Genomic DNA, 18,671 nt, shown 5'->3' with positions numbered 1-18,671 from the left:
TCTGCTTTCACCTCCAGGCAGGCTGGCCCCGTTCATTAATTAAAGTAGGACAATTACAAATCCCTGATTTGGACCTGCTGGTATTGGAGGAGGCTTACAGTAGTGCCAGCACAGGCTGGCGAAAAGGAGGTTAGATAGCAGGATTTCCCCTGCACAGAGGTTAAGTCCCTCCTTCCCCCTCATATGAGATATTAGAAATTGTTTACTGGCGTAGTACTTGATGAATGAGCCTTTGCCAACGGACAGAACAAAAGAAGATAAGACAAAAGGTGGGATCACACCATCACTATTTACATTGAAGTATGTAGAAGCTGTCAGGCCCCAAAACTCTGCTGAAAAGAGTGCAGCCATCTTATCCAAAGATACGTCTGAAATAATGTACGGACAGGATGGATTTGGGGCAAATACCCAGTGCAGTGTTACGTTCTCATGGTTGGGAGCTGAAATTGCTGGGGGATTTGCACCCATCCAGTGCTGGTTCTTTTCTACAGCACTTGCAGGTTGTTGCATACCCTCTGGGGTATTGGTTTGAGGTTGTCTTTTTCTGGAATGTGGGGGAGATGGTATCTGTGCAGGAATTAAGAGGGCAAAGGAGCTTCTCCTTGTGGTTGGTTTGTTCTGCAGTTTAATTGCTGCGGTTGTGAGTTTGCTGCTGGCTTAATTTTTATAGGTATGATATAATGCAACTGTGCTTATAGAAGTGTTTGGTAGGCTTGTAAACAACAATAAATCACGTGAAGTTGGGAGCAAGTAGTCGATTGTTAAGCTGCTGGCAGCTTGTTAACAAACAGGTTCTTATTTCTGCGGACTAAATAGCAATATTTGCTGCATCTCTCGCAAAAGCTGCATTTTCTGGCAGCATTTGGAGTCCATTTTATCACACCTTGTGGCTTAAGCTAGCACTTCCGTGTCTGATTGTGAGCAGAGAAATGCTTGTGCATTTGTTGCTGCCCGTCAGTAGAAAAGTGCTGAACAAGTTCACTTGGATTGCAGCCTAAAAATATTTTGCATGCTGATGCTGATGTTGAATGTGTTTAACGCAGTGGGTTTGTGTGAGATGTAACCTGTAAGGAAATGTGCCTCCCCAGCACGCTGCACACAGTGTGCACAACCTGTGAAAATGGAGAAATGTTGTTTCGTAGGTCAGTAATTAGGCTGTGGTGTGCAGTAAAATAGGAAAGCAACTCTCCCCTTAGACACGCTGTTCTGTAAGAGCTAGACGAGGGTAGGCAGGGCTGCATAACCAACCGTCTTGAAGCAGGCTTACTCTGAAATCCAACAAAGAGCCTTTGTGGTTAGGAGAGCGCCTGAAGTGGTGGAGTGGAAGAGGATGGTGTGCCAGCAGAGCAGCGCGGCAGAGGAGAGGAGGAGTAAAAAAGCTGAACACAGCTTCCTAATAAGGCTGTCGGTCATCTTGTCACCACAGGGCATTTTGTTTGGGGCAGGACTGCTGGAACAAATACCTCAAGTGCTCTGCCCTGTGTTTGGTGTGTTTGTACTCGCACTGCTCTTCCCTGTGCTCTCTGCACACATTCTTTCCGTAGAGCGGTTGAATTGTGCGCTGCCAACTCCTTTTTTTCTGTGCAGAGTATTTTTCACTCTCCTTGTGTTTTCCATCAGCTGCACTATGCGGAGAATGTCAGAGCTGCTGCAGCTCAGGGATTTTGATCAACGTTAAATGATAGGAATAAAACCTTACAAATAAGAAAAAGCGTAGTTTATTGAGAAGTGAAACATGACTCTGAAAGTGCAGACCCTGTGAGTACAGAATAATGATCATTAACTCTATAAATCATTGTCAGTTGCAGCTCATTTTATCATATTTGTTCCTGTTCTGTTCCTTCCAAGTTTCCAGAAACGTTTGGCAGCCCTCCAGCCTCAGCAGAGCCAAAGATCAAACTGTGCTCTTATTTATAGACGGCTAAGCTCCACCTGCAGAACTTCATAGCTTGTTTGTCCCTGGCAGTTGGTAGAAAACTCCAGATTAAAGCAGCTGTACTGCACTCCTGAGCCTTCCTGGGGCTTGCAAGGCAAGTTTCCTTGCTGCTGGCTCTGCAAACCTGAGGAAAGCTCTTCCTGTGTGACACGCAGAGTGCTACAGCTGCATGGTGACTCTACGCCAGAGTATTTTGCAGAAGGAAAGTGGAAGACCCGGATCCAAACTGTGTCCCTGTTCGTGTTGGGTTTAATCTTTTCCCGTGGCCCAGTAGGGAACTGCCCAGTTAATTGCTGTAACTTGTCTTAAGCAGGAAGGTACTGCATCAGTACCGAGCTCTGACAGGTTAATGTCCTTAACTGAGGCTGGGAAGGGAGCTCAGTGCTGTGTGACTCCTCTGGTACCCTCCTTCCCTCCCCAGGCTCATTTGGTTGTGCGTGTGATAGCCTGGCTTTGTCCAGCATGGCTTTCCACAGTACTTAATAGTATTTATGATATAACACCGTACCAACGGCTCACATTTATTGCCATCAGCTTTTAACTGTTTCTGTGGACCACGTGTTGCCTAAAGACTCAGCCTTTCTTGTTAATGAAGCCTACTTTGCTGCCTGCGACCAAAGTATTCTGTCAGAGCTGCCTCGCGGTGATCGGGACTGATTAAAATAAAGGATGGAAGTTATTTTTGCTACTGATGAAGTGGTTACAGATCTTTAGATCAAATTAAATAGAGGATAAAATTTACCAGTGATTGAATTAAATGGAAGGCTCAGTAAATATGAAGATGGAGGCTTGCTGTCTCCCTTGGGTTTCTAAACCTTTGGCTATTTTTAACCTTCCTCATTCCAGTATGTAAATTCAGGGGTGTGCTGTGAAAACCAGTCTTCCCTGCTGCCTCATCGAACCGGCTGAAACAACTTCTGCTCTGATGCATCTATGAGCAGCCCGGGCAGCAGCTGCTTCCTGTTTGCAAAGCTGCTGCTCCACCATACAGCATCCATCCCAGCAGTGGCTGGGTGAGCAGAGCTTGGCTTCTAACATCAGTGCCCTGCAGAGCAGCCGTCAGACCTGGTAGTGCTGAGCTGCAAGCAGGAGGCAGTGCAGTATGAGGTAGGTGCAGTGCTTGGGCCAGAGCTGATGGCAGGAGAAATGAACTCTACCTGCATCTCATTTGCACCTCTAAAAATGGCTCACTGTGCATCTTTGATGGAATCCAGGCGTTCTTGATAGGAGCAGTCAGAAAATCCCTATTAGGAATAGCGTGGTGCTGGGCAATTCGTCTTCTCCAGTTGGAAACGTTTCAAAAATGACATTGAAAATGTATTTTGAAACACTGAATTCAGAGCTTTTTGTCTTTGGAGAATGGCTACAGTGAGCCTGAAACTGTGAGCACCTCTATTTAAACTCTGGAGCTTGTCTCAAGGATGTGCTGCTTTCCTTTCCCAGATGTCAGGCCTGGAACCACAGTCATTTGGTGCTTTTGGTTTAGGTGGGATTGAAACACCCGTGTTTTCTGAAGTGGTTTCAGTGGAAATATTTCACAAGAAAACATGTCCTAATAGGATTTCCACCCTTGTGAGGCTAAATGTGCTCTGAAAGCGGCTTTCATCATTTCAGAGCTGTTTGGTACAGTGCTGAGCCCACCCTTGCTCCAGGTCCATAAGTGAGCTTTATGTGCCCATAGGTAACCTATCCAATGACTGTCCTTACAAAGAGCACAATGTTCATCTTAAATTCTGTTAATTTTATGGTGCTCGATTCTGCTGTGCCTTACGTACTGGGGATGGTGGCAGAAATAGCCCAGTTCTTTGTGCAGCTGTTCTGCTGATTCTCTCTCCTGTTTTTGTTTATATCCAGAATGTGCTTTTTTCTGTCTTTTTATCAAAAGTAGCACCAAATCAATATGGCTTAGGGGAGAGAGAAATACAAATCAGAACTAAAAGAACCTCTAGTTTATTAGGTTTTTAATTAAACATGATGAACACATTTTAAATAACACAAAAGCCTCAGGCTGAGCTGCATCTAATCGAAACAGATTAAGTCACCCGTCCACACTTGGGTAGTTATTAATTCTGTTTATTTATGCATGCTTGCTGAAGGCAGAGTTCACTGCTGCTGCGTGTTGCAGTTATTGCGCAGGGAGGCTTTTGCTGCATGGAACAGTGCTCCTCATTAGCATGGAGATGTTGATGATGAAGAACACTGACGAGGCCTTTACAACTCAGGATGGTGTTCCAAAGTTAAGGGAGGCCAGGGGAGGCGGCAGCTCTGCATTATTGCTTGGATTCTTCCTCCCTTTTCTCCTCCCCTCGGTCCCATGTTCAGTTCTCAAAATGCAAAGTGTTCCATGGGAAGGAGGTTTTACTTGTGTATCTCCGTGCAGAACTGCCAATGACACGCTGTGACATCCTTGATAACTGGCTTTTATCATGAAATATGCTGCCCTTTAAATATTTTACGTTGCTTTTGATGTAGAGCAGTTGAGGTAAACAACCCAGATTCCAACAGCCCCTTACATTTATGTGCAGGGATGGTTAATCCTTGCTGGTGATAAACCTTAATTGGCCATGTACATGGATTTACACGTTCATAAATTTTAAAATATCCACACCTGGCTTCAGCTTAAAGCTCATTTGTCATAAAATACAAGTGGAGATCCTTCTGCCAAATATGACGAGGTACGGCAAACTAATTCCCAAACGTGTGTGTGAGTATTTGTAATCCAGTGGAGCTGGTCAAGACATTACTTATGCAAAATATACGTATTTATTTGCCTGGCTTCTTTGCCTCAAATCATCTTCAGATATCTCTCATCTGCCCTTTTTGGAATATCTGCTCGGGAAAACCTTGTTTCCTTTGCTCGCTCCTTTGAAGCCAGGCTTTTCAGAGGCACTGGAAGACAGAGCTGCTTACTGGGGCAAAAATACCATGAATTTTATTTACTGTTTATGTGGCAGATATAGAAAATGTAATTCATAGCAAAATGGGAACTGAGCCTCTAAATAGCAAGAAGAAAAAACCAAAGGGATGTGTGCAAAGGAGGCTGGCATTGCAGGGCATGAGTAATGGGTGGGCCCAGGAGGTTAAGATATCACTTACCTCTCAGCTTTAATTTTTTATCCACCAAGAGCAGAAAGCAAGGCTTCGTAGTAGCAGTTCCTAGGAATGCTTTCTGACTTCAGGACTCATATGGTGCTTTCTGCTGCTGCATTAATCGAGAATTTTCAATGGAGAATTGATATTGCAAACACCCAAAACTACAGATAAGCCGCAGGCCAGTAAGGGCTCTGTTTAGGTAAGAATGAAGGAAGTTGTAGCTGAAGAAAAAAAACAGTAAAAAGTAACTGAGGAAGGATCAGGCTTTTCTGCTTGAGAAACAGAATGGTTATTTAAAAGTTGCATAAATTACAGTTAGCTTGCAGCTGAAGGAGATGTGAAATGATGTGCTGTAATCCAGCCAGAAAATAATGTGGTGAGAGAAGGTGAATTGAGCTTAAAACCAGCTTTTTAGACAAAGGGTATCCATCTCTTTGGTTGTGATTAACTTGCATCAGAATTTGATCCGAGCCATTGTTTAAAGGGATCGATCTTGCACATGCAGCACCGAGTTTATTGTCAAGTCCTTTCGGAAATGAGACAGTGAATTAAAAATCAATTATACGTGCAGAAAAGTTTGTGTAGGGCAATCAATTTTGTCCTTTTAGTTTGCAGAAAGATTCCATTGTTTAACCAGCTGTGAAGAGGAATGAATTTTAAAAGCCTCCAGCAAATGAGATAGCCCGAACGGAGTGGGGGTAGGTTAAAAAAAAATAATAATAATTTCAGCATTTCATGTTCAGCAAAGACTGCCTTCGGGGATAAATCTATAAATCCCATCGGTGACCTTGGCTTCAAAATGGGCGATTTCACTGCTTTCCTTAATCTTGATCTTTCCACAGCTGCCACATAAGTTAGCCTTTTCTTAACAATACCATTATGGTTTTTTGTTTGCTTTAGCTGCCATATGTTTCTTGATTCGTCGTCTTTCTGCCTTGGTGCGGAATATTTTTATCTATTAAGTGCTTACCATACTGCTGATCCCCCAAAATAACACAGCAAATATTTACACTGGCCACTTGCCACGGCTTAGAAAGCTGTTTGAGTGCAGGGATGGGAAGCCACGCTCTGAGCTCTGCTGTAAGCTCAGTACCTGGTAGGTGCTCGCAGAAGTTGGTATTGTGCTTTGTTTCCTACAGGAAGGTCTGTAATAGGCAGAAGACGTGCATGCAGCTCACTGTTGCCACAGGGAAAGAATCTGCTGCTTGGAAGATTAATAAATACGACGGCGGTTGATTGTTGAAACCATGTTTTTCATCTCATTTTCAAGGGCGTCTTAAAAATGGAGATGGCTTACACCGCCTGGCGTCCTCCATCATCCTTCTGTGTTCATTTAAAAACGAGAACAAGACACTGGGGGGACTTGAGAGATTGCATTTGTTCTCCCATAGGGCAGAGTGGTTATTTTATAGATGAAGAGGGCCCAAAAAGCTATCCTGGTAGTTTCTTAGCAACGGAGCTGGAGCAGTGCTCGGTGTCCGCACGCGTCAAGCAGGGTCGTGCAGAGGTGTGAGCCCATGGCTGGGCTGGAACAAAGCGTGCTGCCCAGTGCTGTGGGGCACACAGTGCCTCTGGTGCTGCCTGCATGCCGTGGGGCTCAGCTTCTGCTTCTCCCCATCAGGGCTGTCTGCATGCTCCGCACTCGTATGCAGACTTCTGCCTGCTGAGAGATCCAGAATCTGCTTCCAATGGAACGTCATCTTACATCTCCTTCTTCTCTAGGAGGAAACTGAGGCACAGCATTGGCAGCAAGAGCATCAGGAGGGGACGGGGAGCCCTTCTGCAGGGCTGTAGGGTTGGTGCTTTCACCACAGCAAGCAGAACCATGGGACTGATTGAAATCAGAGTAGATTTCCCCTTTATCAGGTGTTTTTTTTTAACTTAATTTCTAAAAGATACCACATAGCAAAGCTGTCTTGCTTACATCTCGCTGATCTGTCTGTTCTCTGCTTCTTTGTACATGCACTTAATTCCCAAATTCTGAAGTTTATATTTTTGTAATGACGACCTGTATTTGTTAATAGCACGGTTAACTTTTAGGTTTGGTAATCTTAACAGGATACGTTTCAATTTGCTTCCCCTTCTGAATGCTAATTTAAGAATGGGCCTTGGGTTGCTGTCCGACTCATCTCCTTGCTGTGCGTTAACCCAGCGTTTGGGATAGCGTGAGGGTTTCTGTGGCTTTGAAAAGAATGTATTAATTTAAATATATCGTTGAGCTCTCTGTTTTCAGAAGATTTTTTTCATTCAGCTCTAAGGAGCGTGAATTAAATTCAACTTCACCTTTTTAACGCTTTGGAGAGGTGGGTTATGGAAGTCTGCTGGCTCACAGGGGGTGGTGACAGCCTGCAGTCCTGGTGCTGATTTCAGATACTTTCAGTGGCCCTGTCGTGTCAGTGATTTGGTAGAGTTAAGGCGTTAAATGGAAATCTAAGGGATCCTTACCTCCTTAATACCCAACTGCACTTTCCATGGATACGTATTACTACACTGAGTGCTCTGAGGTTTTCCATGTGGTGGACACGTCCAGCATCTCTGCACACCTTGCCTTTGGCAGAGCTGTGTCAGTGAGTGCCCGGAGCGCAGGGCTTACAGGCAGCTGCAGATCTCTGCTTTGTGCTGAGGGAGCTGTGGGAAGCAGCAATTTGCTGCTCCAAGAATTTGCTTTGAAAATGCACCAAGAAACTCCAAAACCTAAGGAATAACACTGTCACCGACGTAGCAAGATGACTTCTTTGCTGTTTTTTTTTTTCCTCTTGAAACCTTGGCATGCTGTCATAGCCTTGACTTTCCCTGTGAAAAGCCCTCTGGTGTGGTGTGTCTGATGCAGCACCTTTTGCTGTAAAGGATGCAGAGGTTTTCATATGTTGCTTCTTTGTCTTTGTTCTCCAAAGCAAAAAGCACTGCAGCTTGGCAGAAGGATGGGCTGTGCCCTCGTGTTTGTCTTATGTGAGTGCAGGATTGGGAAAATGTGTGGTTGCACAGAATTTAGGGGGAGAGGAGATGGATGCAGGCACCTGCTGTGTGCTGCCATGGGCTCCACCACGTTCCTAATGGATTTTAATTGTGAAAGTGGCAACTTGTTAGAGCTGATGGAAGGTGTTAGCTCACAAAAAAAAAAGGGAGGCATAAGTGCTGGCTTAGTCACTTACAGAGAAAACTCCTTCAAAAATGGCACTGGAGGAGCAGCAGAAGCACTGCCCTCTGTGCTGGGGACTCGGTGTCCCTGGGAGCTGTGACGAGGCTCCCACTGCAGCGCAGAATCCAAACCGTGTGGTTGTGACTTATGGAAAAGGGACGTCTGAGCATAGGTAAGGTTGGTTTTGAAACACGCTGCTCTTGCTTAAGTTCTGATTTTGATGTCAGAAAAGACTGATTTTTAACAGCTATTTTCATTTTTCTAATAGCTATCCAAAAAAACCCCGACTGCAAAACTGGAGTAACTTCTCAACTGTCACTGGAATTGCTATGATCCTGCCTGGCAGCTCAGCTCAGACGTATTTAGTAGGGACCAGTGGCTGGTACAGCAGAAAATGACAAAATTCTTCATCAAATTGCTATAGTGACATAGTTCTTATTTAAGGAGCTGTGATTACTGTCACAACATGGATGCTCTGTGTGCTTTAGCGCTCAGGACTTATCTTTCCCACACAAGCATAAGCAGTGTGAATGCCAAGATACACCTCATTTGCAAGTTCTGTTTGCATGATAAATTTTATTTTTCTAATCTTCTCTATCAACAGCACCGGTTTTTTTTTTTTTAAATCTTTCAGATGACATAAAAAAACGCATTTTAATGAAGCAAATTAGATAGCTTTGTCTCCTTTTGCACATAAGCGGGGTGGCCATATTCAATTAGGCTGAAAAATGATCATTTGTTCTATTACAGGCTGTAACAGAGTGCGAGAGAAAACTGTGATCCATCACCAGTTGCTCAGCTTTCTGTTACTTAAATCACTTGCCATTCTGTCAGCAGCTCTGAACCCTCTATGGGAGCCATTATTTTATTTAAGTTTGTGGAGGTGTCACTTGTTTGATAATAGGCTGCTTCTGTAGCAGGCGCGTAGAGACTAAATATTAATCATTTTCTGCATCCGTCCAAGATTCCTAATTAGTTAGAAGGGTAACAGCGCCAGTAAAGCTAATGATTATACTGCCATAAAGAGAATGTGACAGCAAATAAGGAGCTGATCCAGCGGGATGCTGAGCGCCTGCCAGTGCTGGGGGAGCTGCATAGGTTGGAGAGTGGAAATGCCCCCTTGGAAGAATGCTGTCTCCCGTTTCATAGCAGCCAAGTACCTTTTAAATGTTTGTATCATCAGCAGAGAGGAAGCTGACCAGGCAGTCCCTGGGCAGCTGGTAAATAAAGTGCGCTCCTGCAGCGGTTTGGTGCAGTTGGCTCTGCTCTTCCTTCCTCCTCTCAGTGCTGCGTAAAGGCCACATTTTGCTGGTGAGGGTGCAATCAGAAGCTGCCACTCCGTGCTCCTTTTTCAGCCTTGCTTTTGTACTTTCATGAGCTGTGGTTTTGAAGATACTGTGGTGAGAACTCGGTGTGCATCACGCCTGGGTTTGTGGTTTTGCTTCAGCTTGTACTGGCCCCTTGTTATCTCACTTGCTCCCCCATCCTCTTGTCTGCGAGCCACCATCTTCCTCTTTTGTTCCTTTCCTTACTCTTTCCCCTCAGCCCCTATTCATGGTATCCTCTCAGATTTATATAGCTTTTAGGCCACGTGGAGAGATTGACCAGACGGGGGCTTATGTGTTTTGAAGAGACAAGTAAGCATCCCGGCACACTGCCCCCACCCAGACTGCAGAAATGTCAAGCCCTGAAATCAACCCCTGCATTTGTTACGAACAGGAGAAAGAAAAGGGGGCACCTCTGTTTTATTGGGGTGCAGGCTGTTCAAAGGACTCAATCTGTTTTGGAGGATACTGTCCAGATTTACTCTGGGAAGTAATTTCAGCATCTCAGCACTGCTTCTCCACCACCACCCCCCCCTTCGTGGTTCCTTTGACACCTTTCCCTTTGTTATGTGTGTGTTCCTGGTCCTTTGTTTCCAATTCTTTTTTTCTTTCCTCTTTTATTCATGGATTATTTTTTCGTATTTGGCACCATGTTGTCTCCCTCCCTCTCCCCCCGCTAGATGTTTTTATTCAGAGGCCCTTACACAAAAGAAAAAGGGAACTTATGAATCATCTGCAGCTTTTTTAAGCTACTCTTATACGTTAGCGCCAAGATCACCGTGTGAGCCAACGTCTTCCTCAGTAATTGGATGGCTGTGTAGCAGAAGTGCATCAGTCACTCACTGTGATCTTACATACCTGGGACAAAAATGGAATGGATAATTGAACAATGCAGGTTGTAGTGTGGGTTCTTGTGTCACAGGAGCTTGCAAGGAACTCAATTCCCAGTGCAAAGGGTTTGTAGTTCTAAAGGGAGGAAAAGAATCAGTCCTGATAATTCAGCTACCAGTGTATAAGCCTTGACGGGAGCATCTTCATGCAGATTGTGGTGCCCAGGCTGCCTGCTGATTGCACCCACACCAGCAGGAGCTGCAAGCTGTGCTGTCTGGTCGGCTGATAGATCTGGGGGCTTGCTGACTTGCTAAATCTGCTGCCTTTCCATGGGGACAGTGCTGTGTCCCTAGGCTCCCCAGAGACTGCTCGTTCTAACATTTTGACTAGCAGAATTTTCATATAATAGAGGTTTCAGGGATGGTTGAAAAACACGGGTTCAAAAATGAGTGGTAATCTTGGACTTTGAGACATCTGAGATGACTGAAGAGCTATATGAAATTTGGATTGTTCTGGATATGCCCATTCTGGTCTCAGGTGTTGCAGGTTTTGTGATAGTGTACCATCCGAAGTGGGAGTGCAAATTACTGAATTTTCACTTCTCGAAATACAAACTTATCAAATTCTTGAAACATCAATCCCATTTTTGTTGTGAGCAGTGCAGCGGGATGCAGGACTGCTGTTCAGGATGGAGTTTGCTTTCTGCTCAATACAGGAAATGCTCTCACAATATCTCCTAGCTTGGAATTTGACTTTTGTCGTGGCTAGTATTTCTTACAGCCAGCTGTGCTGTCTCAATCGCTCTGCAGTGAGCGGTAGTTGTATCCTGAGACATCTGGGAGGTTTGCAGGGGTCTGTCTTGGTGCTTGGACTCAGATGTGGGCACTGTAACTGCAAACAGCCCCGCTGTTTAATTATTTACTTGGTCAAGTCATCTGCAGAAATATTTGCCTCTCTATATGGGTAATTTCCTTGGGGATTCTTGCCACCATTTTGTCTCATTATTCTTGGATCTGTTCGTTGCTCTAAAGCATGGGAGTTCTTGAAATGGTTTTGTTCATTTCCTCCTGTCATTTGCAGAAAGTCGCTGTTTGACAGCAGAAATGCAGCCTCCAGAATAATTGACAATAACGCTCGAAATCCCAGAGGAGCAATATTTCCACAATAGGGAACTTCCACTAGAAATAGTGTGATGGGATCTTGAAAGGATCATACAGCACATTGCAGGTAGCCTGAGCGCAGCTTTTTGTGCACGGTGTCGCTGTGCAGGAGGACAGCAATGACACTATGAAAGAGGGAAGGAAATGGAAATACTTGGATGTTTAAGCTATGCTTACTTTGTGTTAAGCCCCGGGTTGGCTGTTGGCTTTGTGGCCTGGTGCCCACCCATGCTAGTGCCTGGAGCCGGGGTGTTAAGTGTTGGAGATTTAATGGAGATCTGCTTTGTGTGAGCAGACAGAGGTGCTTCCTACAGTATTCCGTGTGATTGAGATTTGGAGAAGGGGAGGAAGAAGGCTGATGCTCCAAAGCGATGCGTGAGGAGTGCAGCTGGGTTTTGGCTCACGTTGCACATGCTGTTAGACGTGTTGTTTGGATCTCTGCTGCTGGATTCTGTCTTTCATCTTGTTTCATCCTGCTCAAAACAAATTACCATTGGAACTGTTATTTTTATATTTTTATATTTGTTAAGAAAGTGCGTTTTCACCATTTGTGGGTGAGCATTAGTCTTTAAGAAACAAAAAAACAACCCTTTTTTATAGAAGTTTGCAGGTTAAGTGCTGACTTTCTGCTACTTATCTATCTTGAGAGATCCTCTCAGATGTCCAGTGGGAAAGGAGGCATGTCCTTGGGAAGTAACTCTGTCCCACTCTTTTTAAACTCTGTTTATTTATGTGATGTGCAAGAAGGCTTTGTTGTGTGACAACTTTGTAACAGCAGCTTAAAGTAATCAGAGGGGACTCAGTGTGCAGGAAACCGTAATCTGAGGTATAATCAGAAGCTTGCTGTTGTCTTTTGGCAGCAGCAAATGGTTTTGTTTGCCTGGGTCACAAAAAATATGGGACATTCTCTTTAATTCTGAAAATGCCTCTGTAGAAGGGTGGGTGGGTGGGTGTTTGGGGACCAGGAATGTCAGCTGCCGTGTCACAGCCGGCCCTTTCTGTGCTAGTCCCATGTTTGGTGGTTTTTCAAGGCTTCTGCCCCCAGGGAGGACTGGGCTGTGGCTCGGGGTGAACCAGGGATGTGACGTTGAGATCGCTTCCTGAGGATGAGAACAGAGCCAGTGGCTGGGGAAGCTCTGCGGCCTGCAGGAGGTGGGCCCTGCTGTCTGGCACGGCTCCTTACTGACGTGGGCAAGCTGGCGTGCCCAGTTTTGTGCTGTGGCAGTGATTACACTCAGCAGCACGGGGGAATGCCTGCACGTGTTACATGTCGCTTCTGCTCTGCAGGGCCAGGCTTGAGTTGGCGGCCCTCAGCCTGCGCTCTGGGTGCTGGCCTGAGTGTGGGGGCTGCGAGGGGAGCAAGTCACGGCTGTTTGTCGAGCAGCTTTCCTGGAAGGTGGGAAAGCAAAGTCAGGTTTTTCTGTTCTGCTGCTGCATTCGTACCCAGCCGAGTCCTGATCTGTACGTCAGCATGACGTGTGCTGCAGGCCGCTCTCAGGTTGGTTTTCTCGGCGCGCTGCAGACTTGATCTCATTTACCAGATCCCGCCGTGTGAGCGCGGCCTCCCCGCAGCTCCCCAGCAATTAGCGAGCAGGCAGGAGCCGCGTGTTCCTCACAGCAGCCCTTTGATTCCCATTGCGTGGCAGCACTGTGTGGGAGCTTTGGCCCTGCCATGCCACGCAGCTGTGTGCGGTACAGCAGTGCGGCCATGGCCTGGCAGCCCTTGGTGTTGGGGTGTGCAATGAGACACCCAGTGCTGGCTGTCAGCGGGACCACAGGGAGAGCAAAAATGAGTGCTTGTTGTTTATGTGTAACTGATTTATTTTTTCGGTTGGTTTGTTTTCTTTCTCATCTTCTCACAGAAACAGGTGCAGTACTTGCAAGAGAATAAAAGCCTTGCCAGCAGGTTGGGGGAAATTGTAGACCTGGCTTTCTAGCAATAGCTATCACAGTGTGGCTGGTAAAACAGCAAGGGATAGTGGTGGGGTCAGCAGCATCCCAGCAGCCCGGATCTCAAAAAGGAATGGTTGGATCCTGCCCAGCTCAGGGAAAGCTTCAGTCACCTCCCAGAGTGTGCTGCCTTTGTTACAGGGTTTGGCATTGGTCCTTGATGTGAAGCAGAGAGGGGAAGGACAAGCTGGGCAAAACTGGTGTTTGGGCTGCAGTTCACACCCTGCTCGGTTTTGTTTCTCTCACCCCTTAAAAGATCACTTCTGAGAAAATAAAAGAGGAGCAAATCTGGGGGACCTTCAGGTGAGCAGTCAGGCTGTGCTGTGCTGCCTGCAGGATGGTCTTATCTGCAGGCCAGCATGGGGGGGACTGGCACCTCCAGGGCAGCATTTGCACATCACTGTAAGGAGGAGAGATGGGATGATGAATCCACTCTGACCTCCAGAATGGCTGCATAAATACTTTATTGAGAATTCTAAGTAAATGTGTTTGTAACTAGTAATCCTGCTCTGCATGCAGTCTCATTTAGCCAACTGTGTATGCAAATGTGCTATTAATGTGTTTGCATCCAGTATAAATATACAAATCTAATCTGTTTATATATGTAATTTACACACAGCTGTGCTCACGCTCACTTAATACCAATATTTTCAGCAAGCGAGAGGTATCATGGGAGATCTATTGTTCAAAACAAAAGCTACCAGAGCAGCACCATGGCAGGGGGATCATTATCATTTCAGGATCTTTTGGCATTCCCTTGAGGGACTCTGCTTAATGACTTTCTGTCTGTGTACGGCGGGGATGTGTGGAACGGGCTCTGGTGGCTGCTGGGCGCCTCTGCACTTCCATGGTGCCCCTCTGCTGAGTGCTCCACGTTCAGGTGGGTCCAAATGGGAGGACAGCTAGTTGTTTATCACTTTAAAGCCTTTCCACTGATGTATTTCTTGCATGTTACTGCTTATAAAGGACTGGGTGTTCTTCTGGCCTAAGGGGTGTCTGATTTTTATGATGTCTCTGATTTTTATGATGTCTCTATGACCAGCAATGCACGCTCAGAGGTGACATGAAAATCCAGTGAGAACATCAGAGCCTCTGTAGGTTGCTACTAATGAGCACCATCGGTGTGTTGGGTTTTCTGTAAAATCTTGATGTAAATTAACTTAGTAAAAAAGACCTTTTATTTTCAAAATATTATAAAACTTAAAGGATGCTTTTTTTTGTCTCGGTAATACAATTGTTGTAATAAATTGACAAGAAAAATAAGCGGACCACTATGTAATAGGAGTGAATTTGGTTTTAGTATGTAGTATGAACTAAAGTCGCAATCTGCTCAATGAATAAAATAATCAGGAGGCAAAGGATGATCTTAGTTACAAAAACAATATGCACACATGCTTTTATATAGCTGTCCTCTTCTGCTGCTTTGCAAAGTGATCACCTGCATGTTGCCCATGGGACGGAGCAGTCTCACCCCAACCTGAGAGCCCCTGGGTGCTGTAGGCTGAAGGCAGATCTTCCCCCAAAGATCTGAGCTGCCTCTGCTGGTCGGTGTGAGATGTGTGCATGTCCCTGAGGCAGCGCCACAGCCAGGGGAACTGCAGAGGCACCTGGGGAAGTCTCGTGGAGTCTTTGCATTAAACAAGTTTGCCAGCTGGGTGATTCCTTCAAGCTTGCTGTGAACTGGTGTAATCAACAGCAGCACAAGTATGTAATGCTAAGGGTAAAAGTGCTGGCTACTTCAAAATTAAATTTAAAAAAGCATTAAGCAGAGTTACGGTAGTGACAGGAAACAATAAAACAAAGGAAGTTCAGATGAGGTTGAAGCATATCCTGTTCTCCCAGCAGCGGGGTGTATTAAAGGAACACAGCAGGCCTGAATATAGGTTTTCCTTGACAGTTCTTTCCCAATGGGCTGATTTCACAGAGTTTGAGGTGAGCTTTGCAGGGTTACAGTACTCATTCTGTACTCTGTCATAACCCAGAATATCCCATTACCTTGGGATACGAGTCCTCCCCCAGTGCCAGGCAGCTTACCCACTGGTCCTGCCTGCTTCTGAGTGCACAGAGCTCCTTGGAGGGGAGAACACCACTAACATTAGCATCACTTTTGGCTATAGCCAAGTTAATGTGGTGAGGAAAAAAAAGAATAACGCAAGTTAATTTTGTAAGAGAGCTGGCATCTTCAGGCTGAACCTTGTCTTATGGATCTTATGGAAGCTATGGGGGTACTTCTGTTCCTAGAGGACAGTATGTGTCATTTAACCTTATCAGCAAATGTCTTTATTTGTGCTGTACACACATAAGCGAAATATAATGTTAAAACCCAGCCAAGCTTTTAATAAAATGTACTCTGCGTGCTGAAATGCAGCCAGCGTGCGTATGCGATGTCTGCATGCTAAAAATTGTTTGGGGCCATCTATAAACGTGCTGCACGTTTTGAGTTTTGCAGATGAGACCAAATCTCATTTTCTTTTCAGAACTGCCATAATTTCTCATCCTGGGAAATTTAGGAAATAAAGATGCTTTTACGCATTTAGTGTTTATTTGCTGTTAACTATTAAAGCCCTGTAAATCTTCTTACTGCATTTGCCATAAAACTTAATAAGGTGCATTAAATGTGGGAGATGGTGACAACTTCAGCTGCTGTCTGCCTTGCAAATCTTAGGCCCTTCAGAGTGTGCACTGCACCTATTGCTTCCGTGGTCATAAAACAAAAGTGCTGTTTTCCATTCTAACTTCCCTTTTTATAAACTCATAATTTAAGGAAAGGTTTGAGAGAAGAACTTGTTGTTCTTGGATGTGGTCTAAAGACGGGATTTTAAAAAAAATGTTTTTTTTTTTAGAAAAATTGAAAGAAATCCGTATTTGTTGGATTAAGGAGGAACAGCACAAGCTCTGTTTGTGTGTTTGCAAATATGTGGCATTACAATGTGTTTTTCATTAATTAACCAGGTGGGAGTCGTGGGAAGGGAATGGAATAACACATGGAGCCTCTTAAGGAGAATTTATTTGATCTAAACCCAACTGAAGCATTACCTCAGAAGAGGCATAAGTAGCACTTAAAAATTCACAGTTTTATCTCCTGTCCTTCCCATCTGAAGCCCGTGAGGTTTCTGCTTGAAGTTCTTAAATTGATTAAGGGGGTTATTTTTCACTAGGAGTTGTTCTCGTGTGCTTTTGGAGCCAGCTAAACTTCAGATTTCTGCAGCAAACAAGAAAACCAAAGCGGGAGCCCCAGTTCCCAGCTAAACCCGGGGTGCTGCATTTCAGCACGCAGCAGCACATTTTTCCTGCCAGGCTGTAATCTCTTGATAATGGAAACCCTGACGCATAACCTTAACTGCAGCTTTGCAGTGGCATTATCATCACATTGATAAACATGCCATCTGAGCTCTGTTAGTCAGAACATAATGGCTTTGTGTATCTTGTCATGATATTTGTTTCTTGGGATAAAATATGGGACCTGCACGGAGCGCATATGCAAACATTAGCATACTTGTTCCTTGTTCTTCCCCGGTTATTTATAGCTCCCTGTTTAGACATTGGAGCAGGATACTGTAGAATCTAATAAATTTTACTGGGGCCACTGAAATTATAAAATGGCAGGAGGAGAGCTCGTGTTCTGGCTGGTCAATAGCCATGGTAACCACTCCATAAACATCTCTGTGGGCTGTCAGTATTGACTGGCCCAGCGAGCCATGGGATTTCCTAATGCTGCTTCACAATAATAATTATCCACAGCATTTTTGTCAGCTGCGTTACGGATGGCCTTCAGCCACAGCACAAACAGTAAAGCTGACAGTGTTCTGTCATAAGTAATATTTTCAAGTAACACTTAAGTGGCGGCATTGAAATGCTTCACTTAATTTTTCAAAGTACAGAATTTGGATTTTCATATGGTTGTGCTTTAGAGCCCCTTCTGTTTGACCAGAGCTGCCCTCCTGTGCAGCTGTAGCTGTAAGGCTCTTGGTTCTACAGGGCAGTGCTGGTGTTGCCAGATGCCTTCTGCCAGCGCACGATTGTGCTGCCATTTGTTGCACATCACTTGTGCAGAGAGGAAAAAATCTCAGCTGCCAGGCAGCCTGTTTGATGGCACACGGGAGAGCCACAGGTCACTGATGTGGTAACGATTTGTTTCTTCAATATTTAAAAGCGCTTTGGGGCACACTGTTGTGCCTGACCTGCAGAAAAGTAGTTCCTGCTGCAGGTGGGGGCAGAACTGAACACCATGCCCAAGTTAATGGAGGACTGGAACAGGAAGTATTGGACAATACAATAAACTCCTTCTTAAAAAGGCAGTAACAAAAGCCAGGCCTTGCTAAGTTGTAGATTTTCTATTGAAGTTGATGGGAGCTGCTGCTTGTGTGTGGTTGTTAAGACGTAGTGAGCCACAGCCAGGGATCCCCTTGCTGTTTTGGGGGAAAGGCAGGAGGGCTCCTTGGCTTTCCCAGGGGCTGCTGCCGTCTTTGCTGGCCCGGAAGCACGAAGCAGTAGAGGTCCAGCCATGGAGCGACCTCCCCCTCAGTGCCCTGGAAGCTGCAGGCCTTTCACATGCTAAATGCCCAGAGGTACGGAGCACTGCCTGCTGCACGATGCTCTTACGTTGCTCTGCGGCTCTCTGCCTGTGCTGGGCTGCTTCCTTGCTGCCAGTCTTTTCTCCTGCAGCCTTCATGCACATGCAGCTGGTGGCTGTGAGCAGAGGCTGGCAGGGCTGGAAGCTCCCAGCACACACGTGCACCAGGCGTGTTCCTGGCTCACCCTGCAGCCCTACTGGTTTGGAGGGTCAGGGTTAGGTAAGGACAGATCCCTTTGGGAGCAGATCAGCAGAATGATAGAGGTGAGGTGGCAGTGCCGGGAGCTCAGGAGGGCCCTGTTCAGTCGCGTTGCCCTCGCACACCGTGGCACCTGCCTGTGTGCACAGAGATGTGGTCCAACGTGCACTAAACCGACCCCAGAGCTGCGTTTCTGCTTCGGGCATTACCGTTCCCTGGCACGTTGGGGCCGGGACGCCTACCGCCATCCCTGTAGGCAGAAGTTGGTGCGTGCCAGCGTGTGCATTGCTATTAGGGCAAGGGCACGCCGAGCTCCGGCCCTTCAGGACAGGGGCACGCGGTGCTGCGTTTTAATGTCGCGGTTGCGCTCCGGCGTGGCCAGATGTGGATCGTTAGGGTCCCTTCCGCCCCCGGCCGTTCTGCTATCCCGCACACCGTTGGGGCGCGGCCAGCCGCCCCCGGCCC

The 18,671-nt window shown here is 45.9% G+C and overlaps 1 protein-coding gene across 2 annotated transcripts in view; it reads left to right on the top strand.

Moving 5' to 3' along the window:
* LOC104914165 (arginine-glutamic acid dipeptide repeats protein-like) overlaps nucleotides 1–16,287 on the top strand; it is a 45,949-nt gene extending 29,662 nt beyond the window's left edge. The window contains exon 8 of one of the 2 annotated variants that reach the window (XM_019622472.2): nucleotides 14,175–16,287. In XM_019622472.2, coding sequence (XP_019478017.1) covers nucleotides 14,175–14,195 — 21 coding nt within the window. In that variant the 3' untranslated portion in view covers nucleotides 14,196–16,287. Of the gene's footprint in view, nucleotides 1–1,299; nucleotides 2,655–14,174 lie in introns of those variants that run through there. The other variant, XM_019622474.2, reaches the window with a different exon arrangement.
* Nucleotides 16,288–18,671: the final 2,384 nt, after the last annotated feature.

This window comes from Meleagris gallopavo, chromosome 23, assembly GCF_000146605.3.
Source record: "Meleagris gallopavo isolate NT-WF06-2002-E0010 breed Aviagen turkey brand Nicholas breeding stock chromosome 23, Turkey_5.1, whole genome shotgun sequence".
NCBI classification, from domain to species: domain Eukaryota; kingdom Metazoa; phylum Chordata; class Aves; order Galliformes; family Phasianidae; genus Meleagris; species Meleagris gallopavo.
This window is presented reverse-complemented; position numbering and strand designations above follow the sequence as displayed.